General features: G+C 43.9%; 1 protein-coding gene across 1 annotated transcript in view; it reads left to right on the top strand.

Moving 5' to 3' along the window:
* Window positions 1–364: 364 nt before the first annotated feature.
* Window positions 365–17,962, top strand: part of PPP1R16B (protein phosphatase 1 regulatory subunit 16B) — a 67,020-nt gene continuing 49,422 nt past the window's right edge. The window contains exon 1 of the mRNA XM_019539675.1: window positions 365–764. Coding sequence (XP_019395220.1) covers window positions 518–764 — 247 coding nt within the window. The 5' untranslated portion in view covers window positions 365–517. The remainder of the gene's footprint in view (window positions 765–17,962) is intronic.

Genomic DNA, 17,962 nt, shown 5'->3' with positions numbered 1-17,962 from the left:
CAGAGAACCTGAGTAGTGTTCAGTTCGGAGGAAGACCTTTGTGTAGTAGAGTACAGAAAGGTTCCCATAAATGAGTTATGGCCTCATAGAATTCCTTTGTACTCCAGTATACAATTCATGTTAGCTCAAGCTGCCACTTGATAAGGCAGGTTTCTTTAGGTCCTTTCCAGCTGGGGTTTGGCAATTGTGTAATTCTCATGATTGGGATTTGTAAGTAGGAGGCATGGGTACTGGCAGCTAAATGAAAACGTCTTAGAGATGATAGCTGTTTAGGGAAAGCTTTCCAGTGGGTGGGGAATGGTATATTGTCTAAAGGGGACTGTAAGAATCTGTCTTCAGTGAACTTTCCTTCTTGTTCCAGGGTTTCCAGTATGCGCTCCTCAGATGCTAGGATGCACCGTTTACAGCCCTGCCAAGGAATGCTGTTATAATGACAGGCATCTGACACAAAGATTGTCACTGTGGGACATTGCTCCAGCAGGGACGTCTTGAGTTTGTGCTCCCCCTCCCAGAGGCAATGGACACCCACGTGGATCTCCTGACAGAGCTGCAGCTGCTGGATAAGGTGCCCACACTGGAGAGGCTGCGGGCAGCTCAGAAACGCAGGGCTCAGCAGCTGAAGAAGTGGGCCCAGTATGAAAAAGAAATGCAGCACAAGAAGCGGAAGCATGAGAAGAAAAGGAGCACGGTCAACCGTAAGAAAGTATCTTTTGAGGCCAGTGTCGCTCTGCTGGAGGCTTCACTGAGAAATGATGTGGAGGAAGGTAAGGCCTAGCAAACTCCTTATGGTTTGACTACTCATGAACTCGGTGTACTTCCAAATGGTGTGCATGATCACCTCCAGTAGCATCTCTCCAGGAAGTGCTGCCCTCGGGTGCTCTTCTGCAGTGAGCCTGGCATGTCAGACATCATTAGGCTGAGGTGGTGTGAGCACTGGTGTGGGTACTAGTAAACACTGATGACAAAAATAGTGGCTCAGTTACAGGATGAGAAGGGGGAGCCTGAGGAGAAACCTTATCCCATTTACTGCCCTGTCTTCTCACTCCTTTATATGCAGAAGCATACGTAGAAAGATGACTTATGACTATCTTATATAATGACTACCATGTATAACTTTACTTTTATGGAAGGCTTTAAAAGTGCTTTATCCACAACTCGTCAAGCATTTTAACACCTCTGCAAGATCTGATGGTATTGGAGCTGATTGAAAACTGGAACAAAATTTTTCAGAATTTCCCACAGAAAGGAAATTCTGGGATGAAGAGTTGGAAATGGAAAATACAAACATTTTATTTTGCAATCAAGATGCTACCACCCCTCCCCCCCCTCTGAATTACTGAAACCAAAATTGAGTTCCAGCTTTGGGGCTGTTGGCTCAGAGATGGTTAGCCAAGTCAAGAAGGGGCAGGGTAGGTTTGCACCTTATAAATTAACCAAAGTAGTTAGGTAGATAGCACCAGCTTTTGTGAGCTGAAGCTCATTTGATCAGGTGCTGTTGGCTCTGCCAAAGCGTCTTGATTTTTTTTTTTTTTTTCCTACCACCCCATTATCCAAAGCAGAATGAAGGGGAACCTAGAAGCTTTGGAGCCGGAGCACCATAATTTAACCCAAGATCCTCAGACTTTTCAGATTCCATTCTACAAAACCAGGAGCAGAGTCCTCACTAAAGCAGGGACTCTTCCCAGCTCTGTGACATGACCCCCAAACTGGGGATCCCCATACCTACTAAGTGAGCTGGAGCATAGCAAGGCAGGGTTTCATTATTGGAGCCCCATCCATGTTCCAGATTCAACAAGGTAATATTTTTTAAGGAAAAGTGTGCTTTGTTTTAAAAAAAAAAAAAAAAAAAAATCCAACCAGCTCCAAATGAATATGGTTCTCCATGTGGGAATGGGGGACTAGAAGGGGCCTCCTATGACATCTAATCCAGTTGTCTCCATTCACAGGCAGTCATTTACTCGAGGCTTTTCTCAAAATGAACGTTTTCAAGCCTTTGGGTACAACCATATTCACAAAACCGGCATGAAATATATTTCATAGATGAAGAGCCAATGTGCAGAACAGTGAAGATGCTCTCCTCAAGATTACTAAGGAAATCCATAGCAGAGCTGGAAACAGTACCCAGACGTGCTGTATTCCAGTCCCCTGTCATAACCACTAAACCACTCCACTCCTTCCTGATGCTCACAAAACTTGAGGACCATTCTTGTATTTACACTTTTCCACAAACAGTGTTGATTTAATTAGTCTTCCTGTGTTTCCCACTAATACCATCCACATCTGCTAACAGCCTGAGACCTTGAAACAGGAACTGGATCCCAGGACAAGCATCCAGAACGAGATCTGCTTTAGGACACTTCTGGGGTTTTTGCCTTTTCACTTTTCCTGGAAATGGTTTGTTCACCAAGTCAGATACAAGAGAATCAAATCATCACTTCACATACAATTTACTCTCAACCAGCTCCACTGTGTAGTACTTGGTCAAAATAATTGTTTTGAACAATGTTGTTACCTAATTGCACTGAAAACTAGAACTAAAACATAAAATCTAGTGTGCAGAAGTACCTAAGGAGCAAAAGCAACCCCTATGGTGGCTGAAGGGAGTGCTGTCTTTCCAGATTGTAGAAGCTATGAAACGATTTATCTGGGTTTTGACAGAGAAGGGACAATGCCCTGAACCTTGGACAGTTTTTCACTGCAGTTCTTCTGATGAAGATTTATATTGTGAATTCTGTCCTCTACTGCACGTTGAGAGCCCTTTCTTCTCTTGCAGATTTGCTACTTGATAGTGGAGGGGTGGCTACATCCTGCCTCATTATTAAGGCATTCCCCCATAAGGGTAATGTCCCGATGATAGTTGCACAGTCCATGGGCTTGCATTGCACTTCCTAAGGCTGAGGTTATTTCCTTTGTCTTATCGTCAAAGGATGTGGGGGAGGGCAGTCATTGTTGTCTCTAAGGTTCTTTCTAAATGCCTCATCAGTGCATATTTTACATATAGAACAAAGTGGCTCATTCTTAAGGTGACCATAATAATTTGAGCGAAATAACTTGAGGGACAGGGGTAGGGGGCGTGCTAAGGGGCAGGGCCAGGAAAGACAGCGTGGTGCTCATGTGTGCATGCTCCCCCCATGCCCCCAGTACTCCCAAAAGCTGGGCTGGGCTGGGCAGGGTGTATGTGTGTGTGCGCATGCGCACGCGTGCACGCATGCACCAAAGCGTTGGCGATATACCTGAAAAATCCCCAGTTGTGCACATGCAATGAAGTAGGTCAGCTGTGTGGTACACTGGAGATTAGACCAGAGCCTGGTCTAATGTTTCCTTCCCAGCTGCTCCAAGCCATTAGTTTCCCTGAAGGAACAACCGTCTTTGGATGCTAGATAATCACTCTGGGTGCCTGTACATGAGCAGAGAGGCTACTGCGACATACTGTAATTCCAGCACATCGGAGCAGACTTGATTAATCGAGTCTGCTGGAGCATGGCAGTTACTGGACTCCAGCAGCCTTTTGTGTCTCGTGTATCAGTGTCCCCAAAATGGTGATGGGGGTGCTCTATCTAAAGCTTATTTGATGAGCTTTAGATAAAGCACCCCTACTGCCATTTTTGAAGCTCAGGGATGCTGATGCACAAGGCACTCTGGGCTTTTTAATTAAAGCAGCTATTAGAACTGATTTTAATTAAAAGTCCCCACCAGCACCCAGAGCACAGGTAGAAACACCCCCTGGCCCTGGTGCTATAGAAAGTGATTTTCTTATTGCTCACAAGCATAGATGTTGGGCTATGTTGGATGCAAGAAGTGAGCTTGCTGTTCAAGTTCTGAATTTCCTCTCCTACTTTAGTGGGAAAGTAGATCTCTGCAGTGTAATGACAGGGGCCTATTCTATTTAGTCGAGGCCACTAAGGAGGATGTTCCTTTTACTTGCCACTTGTGTCCACAAAAAGTGGAAAAGTCCATTCCAGTGTTGGCTAGAAACATTAAACCCTGCTCTAGATACCGTTTTGGCTAACTGAAGATAAGGGCTGGGTCCAGAGAAGGTATCTGTTCTCAGGATAGCAGTTGCTTCCCCATTTAGCTGGATATTTCAGATGCCTCAATGATTTTAACATTATGGGATTGTACTGAACTAATTTTTCAAGCCTAAAAATACCTTGGCCAGGTTTTGGCCCTATTCTGGCCCCTTACTGTTCCCTGGTCATTGAGAAGAGGAGTAGGGGGAATCTAACTGGAGCTGTCGGGCTGAGAAGTCTCCTTGTAGAGAAGAGTTTTACTAGTATGTGATGGGCAGAGCCTGCTCCTAGCCAAGTGCCCTGCACCAGTTTTCAGCTACTGTAACTGCCTCTGCAATTCTTATGTGGGGAATTACTTGAAGGGAGGATAAATGAGAGAACACTACGTTGAGGAGTTAATTTGAGGCAAATTTAAAGAATTTAGGTCTACAGTTTGGCTCAGAGGTGACAAGGCTGGAGAATATACAGTTTTAATCCCTTTCTTTTACCTAGTGTTTGCCTCATCCACATTTGTAAAGTGTAATAAAGGGGAAATTACTAAGAATAAGAAGATGAAATTAGGGGAGAGGAAAACTAAGCTGAATACCAGGCTGATTTTCCTAATAAGATGCTGTATTAGGTTGTGGAATAACCTCCCAATGGAAGTGGTAGGTGGAATCATTGTAGGATGCAGCTATCATCACATGATATCCTTTTGGGAACAATTCTGCATATGTCCTAGGCACAGACTAGCTGCTTAACAGGCATCTGCTTCATATTTTTTCATTGGTATAACTTAAATCAGCAGCATAGAGTTTGCTTGTTTGTCATAAATATAGTGTCAGTCCAAGAGACTTTTATTTGTAAAATCTGAGCGACTGAAAAAGAAGTAGGTGAGACTACAAAAGACTGCTCAGCCTCTCTTTCCTGTTACAAGCATTAATATTGCAGCAATGAGTACAAGCCAGAATCTCACTGCTAGAGACTGTTACCAGCATAAACCAAAGATTGCCCCCAAACAGCTTATGATCTGTGTTTTAAGACTATAGACCTAATCAGGGTAATGTAGTGGCTTTGTGGATTTTGTCTGCATAGGCCTCCCACAACTCTCCTTTTTAAAGGGTTTCAGGCTTGGTTTCAAACTTCACAGATAATTAAAACTGATATCATTGGCTGTTTGGGGAAATATGTATTTTTCACCACCCCTCACTGTTTCCCCTTGCTGCTTGTTTACTTGCTATGTAGGTTAACACCTTTCTTCGGCCCATTGTCTGAAGATTTTCCTTCCTACTGATGACACAACAGATATGTCACTGTGCTGAGTTTTTGGAGCCTTCTGGCCAGTGTTTTTAAACTGCAGAGATAGATGCATTCTAGAGAACATGAATGCTCCTTCTCTTTCCCCTGCCCCCATACACATGCACTTTCCCATCCCAAAAATCATTCAAAAGCAGCTTTCAAAAAGCAGGGGAAAGATCCTGGTAGGATGGCAGACATCACAAATCACTCTGGTCAAAAGGTCAAAGCTAACCCACTTTGTGCAGTGGAAGGTGAACACAAGAATTTCAGAGAAATGGTTAACGATAAATAAGTATATAACTGAGCCATATTTTGTGGTTTGGTGGCTTTGACTTGGGTCCTATAACCACGGGCAGATCCAGGGGAGTTCAGTGGTGCAGTTGCACTTCCTTTCAGCTGTGGAGCTGTTTGAGCTCACTGGCATGTAAGTGCAGTCCTTAATCTCCTCTTTCCTGATGATGAATTCAGCTAGAGGGGAAGAAGGGAGGGCAAACAGTGGCAATGCCCTGGGTCCTGGAGCCCTGTGAAAATGGAGACTTGAAAAAGGAACCTGCACGCTGCCTCCACTGTCCCTGGCTGATGCAGGCATGGGGGAGTCCCAGAGCTGCTCCTGCCCTGAGGACTGCAGGGAGTAGCTGCATAGGATATTGGGCTCAGCTGGGCACAGTGGCAGTGTGGGTGGGGGGGCCAGTTCCTTTTTACAGCATCTGCTCCCGGCCAGCAAGGAAGTAGGTGCAGCAAGGTGAAGCCCAGCCACTGCTGTTGTCCCCAGCTGAGCCCAGCACCCTGCGTAGCTGCTCTCTGCAGATACCCATCTACTTGTCAGATGAGTGGCGGCTCTAGGGTTGTTCCCATGCCTGGATCAGCTTGGGCAAGGAGCAGATGTCTCCCCTTTCTGTGGTTGCTCCCTGTTTCACCTAGCAGTATCTCCTGCTGACGTGGGGGCTCCAGCTGTGCCAAACCCTCACCATCATCTGGGAGGCAGTGTGCCATATTTCTTGTAGTAAATCCTAGATCTGGCCATGCTGGCTTACAAGATGGGGAACATTGCTTCAGTAGAAAGGAAAAGTGGTTGCTCAAATGGACAGCTCATGGATGGTCCTAGCCAGTTGTCTGTTTTCTTGAAACATCACTGCAGCATAGGAAGAGGTGGGTAGATGTCTTAGAAAAAATCAGCCTGTTAGAATTCATCATCCTCTTAGATCAGTGGTCACCAATCTGGGGATCCCAATTGACAGGTAGATCCCAGAGCCTCTTTGGGTTGATCCTGGGCTGGGGGGACAGCTGGACATATATGCATGCTCACATCTACCGCCCCCAGCCCCAGCAGGTCAATCTGTTGGGGAGGGAAAGGGCAGGGGCCAGATCAAGGCCCCTGCAATGAGCAACTGACCATGCAGCCCAGCCAGGAGCAGGGGAAGGTAAGTGAGGCTCCAGCCCAGCCCAGGTGGATCCAGGGGGCTCCTCCAGGGGTGCGGGGGCTCCCTCCCCATCTCTACAGGGGCAGAAGTGGCTGCTGCTGCACCTTGGGTCCCGCTGCAGCTGGCCATATGCAGGTGTGGCTCAGCTCAGCAGCGGGGACTCTCATGGGGGCACCCTGGCTCAGCCGGATCTAGGAAGATCTGGTTGTCCAGGGGCTTATGGGGGGGGGGGGAGGGGTCTCCCACCACTGTGTGCAGCGGTAGATCGTGAGGTGTCCTTTACTACTAAAAAGTGATCTTCACCATAAAAAGTCTGGAGACCACTGTCGTAGAAGATAAAGTACACAAGCATACATTTAACAGAATAAGATCTTCTGTTCAAGCTACGCTGATGTGCAATAGTTTTGCTAGAGTATAGTCACTTTGCAGAATGAAGTGTCCAAGCAGGGAAGTATCCTGATATAGCTGTAGTGGGATACTCTGCTATAGCTATGCCAGTTAATTTCCATGTGTAGACAAGTCCTTGACAACTTTGCCCATGCAGGCTTGGTCTCATGATTCCATGACAGTTGTTCAGAAGAAAGTCCTTATCCCATCAGTACAGAGAAAAGTAGCTGAGGATGGTGAAAAAAGAAGGGGGGAATAAAACAGTTGGCAGTACTGGTGTTTAGGGGCACTGGAAAGCTGACATATCAGTTTTCAGGAAAGGTTATTTATCCATTGAGAAACTTTTTTGAAGAGGTTACAACAACTGAAGTGTCAAATAAAACCTTTGCAGCTTATGTGATACCAAAGCCTTGGTTATTACAGTAAACTGTGATGCTTGTATAAAAGTTGTTCTAGTCTAACATCTAAATACAAATAAAAATTGAATTGGCTGGAGACCCTGAATTCCCCTTTTGCTCTTAGAGGCAGCCTTACCAGATCAAGGCATAATTTTCTGTTCTGTGTATGGAGGACTTTAATCTCCAGGGCCATCCATTCCAGTATCTTTCTAGAGCATGGAACTAAAAAATTGCATCAAAAAATTGACAATCAAATGGGAAGCCCCAGTTTGGACATTTTGACATTTGAAAGACGTCTGAGATGTCTGTGCCTGTGGAAGCACGTGTCCAGTCTCTGCCTGGAACTACCCAGGGTTTTGGGGGCGGTTTTTCTTACAAGGAGTGGGTAATATAGAATTGGTCACTGTTCATACTTACAATTCCCACTTGCAGGCACAGCAAAGCTAGAGATTTTCAAAGCCATTATAAGGTAGGTTGTGTTCCTTTTAAGTAAATTGGTTGGCTGAGGAGGTAAAATAATCAAAGCCTTTAAAAAATGAATTTACCTTCCAACAGCTTTGAACGTCTCCGTTTCTTCATGTCTTCAAGTGAGAACTGCATTCCCCAAGGGGTGCTCTGCATTATACAACTAGAGTGCTTGCTGGGAAGTGAGGGAAGCCCAGTATTGCCAGCTCTTTTGACTTGACCAGGGTTTGCTATTTGGTGTTTTTTCTTGAAGCCTCTGATCCCTGTTCCCAAAGTCTTCCCCTGTCCCTTTTCCCCTCCCCTGAGTTATTTGTCAGTGAAAGTTGGATTTGGGGTTTTTCATGAGATCTTCTGGCTTTCACTTTTGGAGATGAGCTTGAAAACAAGAATACTGAAGGTTTGCAAGCCAGAGGCAAGTGATACCCTCAAGTTCCTGGGTGGGTGGGTGTATATATGATACATGGTTTTTGAACACTTGGAGTGATGGTAATGGAGCCAGCATCCACTAAAACCATCCACAGTTGCTGGAATAGCACAATATTAGCCAAATAAAGCTGACCTGTGTGGTTTTTCCCTTAAGTGCCCTTTAGTTTTATATATGTTCATTATATATGTGAGTTTAGTCTAGAGAATCTTGATGCAAATGTCCATGTTAAAAGGAAGATTTTACCTGGGTAACATTGTAAGGTAGGGCTCTGTATTCATCTGTCTGGACACTTTTATATTTGCCTGCTATCTAAATCTGCAGCTATATCACTAGAGTTTCTCTTTGTGATGACCCTTAAAAACTTCCATAAGATGGCAGCAATAATGAGCACAGCAGAATCTTATGGTCAGGATGTGCAGTCTCGCAAAACAGCTCATATCATTTTCTTTCCTTTGCACCATTTTACAGTAAAGCCAACCTTGCCAATTACAAACACATTTTAAAAAGAGGCCCTACTTGGTGCCTATAAATTGCTTCCTCTAACCTTTTCCAGCTGATGTGATTTGTTTCCTTGTTACTGAAGAACTTTTATGAGGTGCCTTAATCTCCCACCCACAGTCTCTAGTCTCCTGAAGCCTTTTCCACAGGAGTTTCTGTGTGCTGTTGAATTTTGAAGGTGTTCTAGGCACAGATGCATTTATCTTCATGGAGGATCTTTCTCCTGGATTCTGTGCCCTTCCTCCCAACTCGCCGAAGGTGATGGGGGAGGGAACAGTCATGCCCAGCAGACTGGGGATACATTTTATATGCTTGGTAAATGAATAAAACCCTAAATATGAGGCTTCTGTTCAATAACAAATGACTTCCTTGGCTTCTACGCTCTGTGGCTCTGGAAACAAAATCCATTTTTCCTCCCTCCAGGGAAATGTCAATGTATGAGCTCTCCTGGCAATAGTAAATCAAGGGTTCTGTGTGGCTTTTCTGTCCCATGCTCATATATGTGTACACATTTAGCCTGTTTTTGCATATAATCTTTGGATCTGACTCCAGTGAGGGTGGCTGCTGGTAAAGAGCAGCTAGGCAAAGAGAAGATAAGTAAGTTGACTGTGTGGGTCTGGCCCCCTGTGACATCTGCAGAAGTAGCTAGCACTTCTTAACTTTTTGAAATTACAGCTGAGTAGGAAACTTCCCCCCCACCCTGACCCACAAGGTTTTGAAGGTTCAAAAAATTTTCCCCCATCCCAGATTGAGATGAATAGTCACCCTCCATTTTTCTTGAGCCCAAATTATTCATAATTAGTCGAGTCAATGTGTACTCTTTTGTTGTTGTTTACAGCTTTTATTTTTTTTAATGTGGCTTTTTGTTTATTCGTTTTTAAAACGATGATTTAAGTTTCAAAATATCTTGTCCTAGGAAATCTGTCAAACTGACCCTTTCCCACAAAAAACTTTGTTTTTGATAAATCTGCCTTTTACAAGCACGGCAACTTGTTGAAATTTCCCCGTTTGCTCTCCTTGCAATGCTTACTGTACAGTCCAGCAATTCATGGTAGTTTGTTTTAAGCACCGGAGTTTTTTGTGCTGTGCTAATTGCATGTATAGATGCGCCCACTGACTTTTAAATTCTCAGTTAATATTGTGGACCTATTTTGACCCAAAATGGCTTCTCACCCTGTAGAGTGAAACTGAGACTCTCTATCTGCAGTCTCACCTTTTGACTTTTCCAAGCTATATTTCACATTATTTGATGCAACTGTAGAAAACATTTCTCTAGCTTCTATCAAGCCAGAAACCTTCAAGTCTGCACCTAGAACATCATAAACTTCAGTAGGACTTGCTCTTCATATCAGGTACTGCTCTTACTGAAGCTGTGACAAACCTCCATTAATTTCACTGGGTGTGCAGACAGTTTTAGCAAAGGATCTCCTGTGTAGTAATGGGATTTTCAATGTACTATTGAAAAGCAAAATTGAAAATGATTGCTTTTGATGGATATTTTCTATGGATTTTCTAAAGCTCTTTGATAGTAGACTGTAAGTGCAGTGTTCAAATTTTGTCCCTTTTATCAAAGTAAGTCCATTTGGATATAAAGCATTTTGAAACCATCAGAGATTGGCCAGCGGCTCTTGCCATCTCCTGGATGTGTCTTGCCAAAAAGTAGCTAAAATTGACTAAGCTGTTTCAAAAGTGTAATACTGATACTGTCATAAAGAATGTGTTGGTCTGACTAGTCCAGGGATCAAATAGGATGCCAGCATGAGGCTGCATTGCGCATTGCACTACTTAATGAAATTTGCTACAGACAGTATTTCATGAATGTAGAAATTATTGTCCCAAACATGCATTTACCTCAGAGGAAGTGCCGCGCACGTGGTATGAAGAGCAAGTCCTATTGAGGTTTGTGGTGTTCTAGGTCTTCTAGTTTGATAGGAGTTGGAGGAGTGTTTTGCCACAGTTGCACTAAGATGAAATCTAGTCAACTGAGAGTTAAGGCTGAAACTCTCATTGCTGGGCCTGTGAAGTACAGCAGGTAGGATATGTAAGGTCACCATCTGCTCTGCAAACATCTCATTGCCAAGTCACAGCAGGACAAGCTGAGGGTACAATAGATGTCTTAGCTAGGAATGTCTTGGCTTTTGTCAGCTCTAGGGAGATGATTGATGTTGCTTTAATTCAAGTAGGTGGATGTAGAAGTTTGTGCATATCACAAACTACTAACTCCTTGTTAACTTTTTTAATTCACCCTGTACTTGCTGCAGTTCTGGAAACTGAGGATGGGCAGTAATGCTCTCCTAAGCCATCAGGTAGGGTTGCTGTTGGCCAGCAGGTGGAAGTAAACAACACACGTACCCAGTTGGAGACGGACAGCAATAACTGACATCAAGCCAATCATGAGGATTCTTGTTTATGCTTTATTAACCCAAGACCATCATGGGTCAAATATCAGGAATTGTAAAATGTAACCAATAATACATGGTAAAATATATAGAACATATAGTAATTATCTAACAACATGTTAAACCTCATCCCTCATTTTTTGGAACTCTATTATCCCCATTTTGCAGATTGGGAAACTGAAGTATCAAGGTTAAATAACTTACCCAAGACATGTGACAGAGAACAGTTGTATCAGCATTAAATTATACCACGACACAGTGTTCTGGTACAACTCTTATGCCTCTTGGCTCATATGTGTGAAGCTAAATGCTGTGAGTTTAAACCAGTTTCATTCAGGTTGCTCAGTTTTATTTGTACGTGGGTATTGGTAATTTTGTTTTGAAGAGGAAGCTCTCCTGATGTCTGCCGTTCCTGAAAGTGCTTGATGGTAATACTGTGCTTAAAGACAATTCAGGGGCAGGAGAAAATTAGCCACGTGGTACAGTTTAACATGGCTGCAGGCTTCACTTTCTGTCTCTTCTGCTTTGGGCAAATGTTAAAAGCAGGCGTAACATATTCTTCCTATATTTAAACTCCTGTTCTTCTGGATTCAGGACTAACCTGGCCCAGGTTCAGCCTGTATAGATTTCCACCTTACTGACAATGCCTGCTAACTAGCCTGTAGTTGGGTGTCTTAATGTATCTATAGACATCTCCATAACATGGGAAGGTAGTGCATTGCATGTTTGTATAATTAATTGGTACTTGTCCTGGTACATTTCTGTATGTCCCCACCCACTTGCTTATGTTTATTTTTCTCCCTCCTTTATTTTGTTTCTCAGCCAGACTCCTATTGGCTGTGGTTTTGCCACTTCTATGAAGAATGCTCTAATTCTTTATTTAATAGCGGTTGCTATGGCAGCTGTTGAGGTAACTCCTGATAACCTATTGTAGAGCTACTTTGCATGCTGTTTCTCTGCTGCTTGCTTTCTGCTCTGGAGCCCAGCCAGGTCTTCAGGAAACCTTATCGCCTCTTATGAATGTCTTGGCAAAAAATCAGGTTCTGAGAGGACCATTAGAAATGTCCCAAACTTTGCTCCTCCTATCACCCTTGGGTGACTAAGCAGTCCAGCGCACAAACTGCTGTTAAGACAGCCTTCTGCTGCCTTTGTAATCCATAGCCCAAATGAAAAGCTGCACTAGTGCCCTTAATTAACCATGGATCTGATGCATCCTGCAGTAAGCAGATGCAACTTCCATTGAGGTCAGTGAGAGCTGCAACTGCTTGTCCTTGAATTTGTCCTCCAGCCGTGCCCAAGCCTAGCGCAAACTGCATTCTGTTCTGAGCGCTGGTTGTATGGGAAATGGTTCAAGCCCCTTACACTCAGCCTGTGTTGTACACCACATTTTACGGCATCTGTAGCCTTGTTTATTTTAAACTTAATCTTTCTCCTTCCTCAGTTTCCACCGCTCCCCAGTGAGCTATTTACGTATTGGTATTCCCCCTTCACCTTACCTGAGGCACAAGATAGTCTGCATTCTGAGCCCAAGGCTAGAGACGGACATTAAACATAAATTGATTTTAAATAATCACAAGCTGGCTTAAGCCTGTAACAGAACATAAAATCACTTCACATAAAGTAGCTTGAAAATGGCTGAACCAGTGTGAGATAAACCTGGTTGAATGTATAGACTTAACTGGTTTCTGTAACATCTATCCCAGACCCCTTTCTGGTTTATGTTAAACTGGAGTCCCCCAGTGTCCTGGCATGCTCTCTGCTCCAGCCCAGCAGGCCTGGCCCCGCCCCTCTGCTCCCTGGCTGGAGCTTGGGTGGAGACGAGCAGGGTCTGCCTGGCTTCCCCTTGCCTATTCCTCGCTTCTCAGGTAGGGATCCCTCCCTTCTGTCTCCCACAGCACAGTTGTAGCCAGCATGTGGTATGCTAGCTAATGCTGAGCGTTGTCTGTGTAAGGCAGACAGGACGGTGTCCACTTGGGGCTTTTTAGAGCTAATCAACAGATAGCTGGCAATGTCCCTCCATTCCTTCCTTGGAAAAAGTTGTTTAAGAAGAGCTTGAACTAATGAGAGAGGTATTTTTTTGGTGATGGGTCGATAAATGTTCCATAAATAAATGTTGGGTGGGGGGGACTGCTCCCTAATCAGAGCATCCTACCGGGGCCTGGCTATGCCCTACCTCAGCTCAGGACTGGAAGGGAATAGAGGGCTGCTGTAGCACCCCCTGGCTTTTAGCCTGAGCCACTGTAAGCATGTGCCAGCATTTCCTCAGTCTAGAGGGGATGCCTATAAAGTGACAAACTGGTTTAGCCAAGGCAGGCTAGATCAACCTGCAAGGATTGAATATATTCAGGCTCAACCTTTTTTAACGTCTGTCCCTAGCTTAAATGAATAAAGACCTGAATTACTACAAGAAGCTGGACGTTCTTGGAGATCTACTAATGCTCCTTGATGTGTAGCTGATGAGAGAATGCATCCTTTAGTAAGGAAGACTCATTCCCTCAGCATTAATCTGTAGGGAGAGGAGATGGGATCAAGCCAAGTACTGGCTGACATTAAAATGAAGTTGAAAAGTGTCCCACCACTCTCTTCTTGCTGGCTGATATTCCAGCATGTTTTACCTTAACTCTGCCAGTAAGGATTCTTGAAATAGAGAAACCATTAACTTTACCATATTGTTGCTTTATCCTAATTGTGTTTAGAAATTAGAGTTATGTGAAACGGTAGTGCTTCCTTTTGTGGAAAAAATTAATATTCTTAAGGTGCTTGCTGCTCTGAAGAACAAAGTCGCAGTAAAAAATGTGTGTGAATCAAAATTCTCAGGTTTGAATTGGAAATCCAGATACTAAAATTTCAGTGCTGGTTGAGACATAAAGCCTCGATGTGCTAAATCTCTTTCCTTTTTTTCATGAATGGAAAACTTCTTCAAAAACTTTTTTCTTATAGAAAATGGTTATGTCAGTAAATGACATCTTCCATGCCAAATTTGCCCATCTGTAGTAGGCTGCCCATTTCTATGAGGAACACTGGGGGGTTCTGAGCATGCATGAGCTGGTGGGTCACTGGTGTACAGACAAACGTAAAGACAAGGTCTTCATCCTAAGGAGTCCACAAAAAACATCGCAACTAATTCTCAGTGTGGGGAGCTGGAAGGAAATGAATACAGGAAAAAATATCTTCTCTGAAGGTAGAAGGGCATGAAATTTCAGTCAAGCACTTGTAGTAGTTTTAACCTACTTATGAGTTCTGAGTCCTTTCTTTGACTTCTTAGAACTTCTTAGACCTGATTTTTTTTTTTTCATTTTGTATGTTTCTTTTTAATTAGCTCACTGTCAGACCTCAAGAAAACTCCTCTAGAGCTAAATGGGGCTCTTCTTTTTAATTAAATGTGGTTGGGTAGCCTGAAATAGGCCTCGTTAGGAATGGGGCAGAGCTCCACCAAAGGAGGACAGTCCCAATGGAATCCACAGACTGACATTCTTCTAACTATCAAGCAGCTGAGTTGAAAACTCTTAAATAGACACTGTCAAGGTATTGACATAGGTTTGAAATCTTATGGTAAATTCCTTCAATACACTAAATTGTAGCTTCCCTTCTGAGTGGTATCAAGAAGAAATAACATATCTTGGGGTCATAGCTGATTGTGGGTGGCCAAAATGGAAAAAGATCCTAACAGTCTAATTTCTTTCCTTTACACTGCACATCACTGTAGAATCCAAGTGCTAAAGAGCATGTAAACAGAATTCTTGTCCAGTTTCATACTGGCTTGGCCATGGAGAGCTTCCCTTATGCATGCAGTTGTGAAATGGTCATTGGGCATGGTGGTGACTTGACAATAACCATGATGCCCCTGTAACAGTATGTGGCAGGAACATCATGTAGATGGCTTACTGGACAGGCTCTGTGGGACTATTTTAGACCAGAATCTACTATTTTTATATTAAGTCTTGTAGCACTTTAAAAGAATTCAGGTTACGGGACGAGGTGTACACAGCAAATTCAGGTAAGCAGTCTCCCTGTTTGTGGAATCAAGGTTGAATTCACTGTCTCCTGATTACACTGCATCATTTTGTGGCATATGGAAATTTTCAGCTTATTCAATAATTATATTTGTGTAATGAGGGTGGTGCTTCCAGTTATATTGGTGAAGGAGAACATGAAAAATGTCATGTTCCCTTGCATTCTGGAAATTGTTTTCTAATTAAAAGCTGACTTTTGCCAAGCAGTTTCTTAATACAAAGTGAGATTGGCAGCCTGGGTTACAGCTAGAGCAGTAGGAATTATCGGCTGCTCTTTTGCAGCCTTTGTAATAATGCAGTGGGGTAAGGAAGCAGGAAAGGAGCAGTAGTTGGCTGGCTCAGCATGATGCAGTCTTATTGCTCTCTGGGTTTTGCAGGTTTCTTGAGATATGCAGATTTATTTTTATTGGTGCAAATGCAAATTGCTGCCAAGCTAAACTGTGAAACTGTATGGGGGGGTTCTGTTTTATGTTGATACTATAGTTGCCTTTTAAGTTGTTTTGTTCTCTTTTATTTTAAGTTCTGTTCTCTTCTTCTCAGCTGCCCTTGGACTTTCTTAGGAAGAGTGGCATAAATCAAATAAATAAACGTTATTTGGTGCTGAACACCTACCACTCCCATTGACTTCAGTGGAAGATCTGTGCATGGGATTTATGAGCATTTGCCCCTATGGCTAGGGACAGACATTACACACAAACCAGTTTAAGTGATCAGAAACTGTTTTAAACCTATAACAAAACAGATGTTCAGTGCACATAAACTAGTTTGAAAATGGCTGAAACCAGTTTGAGAAAAACCTAGTTGAATGTAGTATCAGACTTAACTGATTTGGCTCAAACTTGTTTATGCAAGGTCTGTCCCACACCCTTTCTTGGTTAAGTTGAATCAGAATCCCCCAGCATCCCAGCATGCTCTGTGGGCTGGGCGGGGCTCTCTGCTCCACAGCATGGTTGGCCTCTCCCCACTGCTCCCTGGCTGGAGCTCCATGCAGGCTTGCAGACACTGCAGGATCTACTGGCTTCCCTGTGTGCCCCTGCCCCCCTCCCTCCAACTCGCTGCTTAAGCTGCTTCCTCCTCTCTCCCACAACACTGTCCGTAGCCAGCGTATGGTATGCTAGCTAATGCCGAGAGGCGTCTGTGTGTGTGCCTCTCCAGTTTCACTGGGACAGGCAGACAGAAGGGTGACAGCTTAGGGCTTTTGGAGCTAATCAACAGGTCATCCAGTAAGCTGTTTAGGAAGTATGAAGTAATGTGGAGAGAGGCAATTGTTTTGCTAAATGGGTGATAAAGATTGTTATCAGCCCACCCACCCCCACAGCTGGCTGGCTTGCTTGTTGGTTTGGTGCAGACAGTATGACAAAGCAGGGAGGGAAACTGAAAAGCTCTGTACCATCAACAGATGCATGCACTGCACACAGCCCCCTGCCTTGCCTCGGAGTGCTATCCCAGGGCTGGGGGCTGGCAACACTCCTGCCCTTTGAGCAGCCAGCAGGTAAAAGCCTGGGACCGTGCAGGTTGACATCCCTAATGAGACAGTCATGCCCTGGCCTGGCCACACACCCCTTAGCTCAGTTTGCTGCAGAAGGGAAGGGAGGGAGGGCTGCTCTAGTGTCCCCCCAGCTTCTAGCTTGAGCCACTGCAAGCATATGCCTGAATTTCCTCAGTCCAGAGAGAACATCAGTCCAGTTTCAGACCAGTTCAGCATAGCCAGGTTAGAATAACCTGCACAGATTGAATCAATTCATACTCAGGCTTTTTGAATGCCTGTCCCCAGCCTAAAAGAATAAAGAGTTACTTAGACTGAAAGCCTTCTATTTTTTTTCGCATTGGACATTAATGAAAAGTCTCCCAAGAGCACTCCCTGTCCCTTGGAATAAGAAATCCAGCACTGGAATTCCAGAGCCCTCAGGAGTGGCTGCTGGATGTTGTGTTCCCAGCCTCTATAGGAGAGTCTGACCCTTCACCTGAGGAGGGATTAATTCTCACTTGGCTACAGTTGTCTTGTTTTGGAAATTAGTTTCAGCAGAGTGAAGCCCGCACCCTCCTTCCTTCTACACGGGAAGTGACTCTGATCTTTGTTGTCATAGGACAGGAAAGAGACAGGAGAGTTTTGTTAACAGTTAAGTAAAGAAAAACCTTCTTTGAGTTTGCAAACACTCTATTTTGCTGTAGCATTATTTTTCAAGCTGCTGGAAGAATTCCTAAATCTGTCACACAGTGCCTAGTATTTCTGAAATGCCATGTCTGGAGCATCTAGAGAATGCTTCAGGATTTATAGTATGCTGTACTTTAGCGATAGAAAGCCACCAGAGTTACTGTGCTTTCCAAAGGAAAATGCTAGCCAATCATGTCACAACTAAGGCAGCAATTCCCTTTTGTTCTTCAGGACTAGTCAGATGTTCTCAGTGCTCTTACCCAAGCATGCAGAGGTGGCTCAGTCTTCATGCCTTCTCTACAACATTGGAAAACAGGTAGACCTCTTTTCTCTCTCTGCATTAACTGAAGGGAGTGTGTAAAATGAATGGAATCAAAATGCCTTGACTGCATGCCATAGCAATATGAGGCCTAATAAATTTTCTCTGTAGCTCAAGTGGTCAGTAACTGCTTTTGGAGCTATTAGATCAAGGCTCTTTCCCTGATGTAGCATAATCGTGGCAGTTCAGTGA

This window comes from Crocodylus porosus, unplaced genomic scaffold (assembly GCF_001723895.1).
Source record: "Crocodylus porosus isolate Cpor-Errol unplaced genomic scaffold, CroPor_comp1, whole genome shotgun sequence".
Lineage (NCBI taxonomy): Eukaryota > Metazoa > Chordata > Crocodylia > Crocodylidae > Crocodylus > Crocodylus porosus.
Note: the sequence above shows the minus strand (reverse complement) of the source record. Positions and strands in the feature narration are given on the sequence as shown.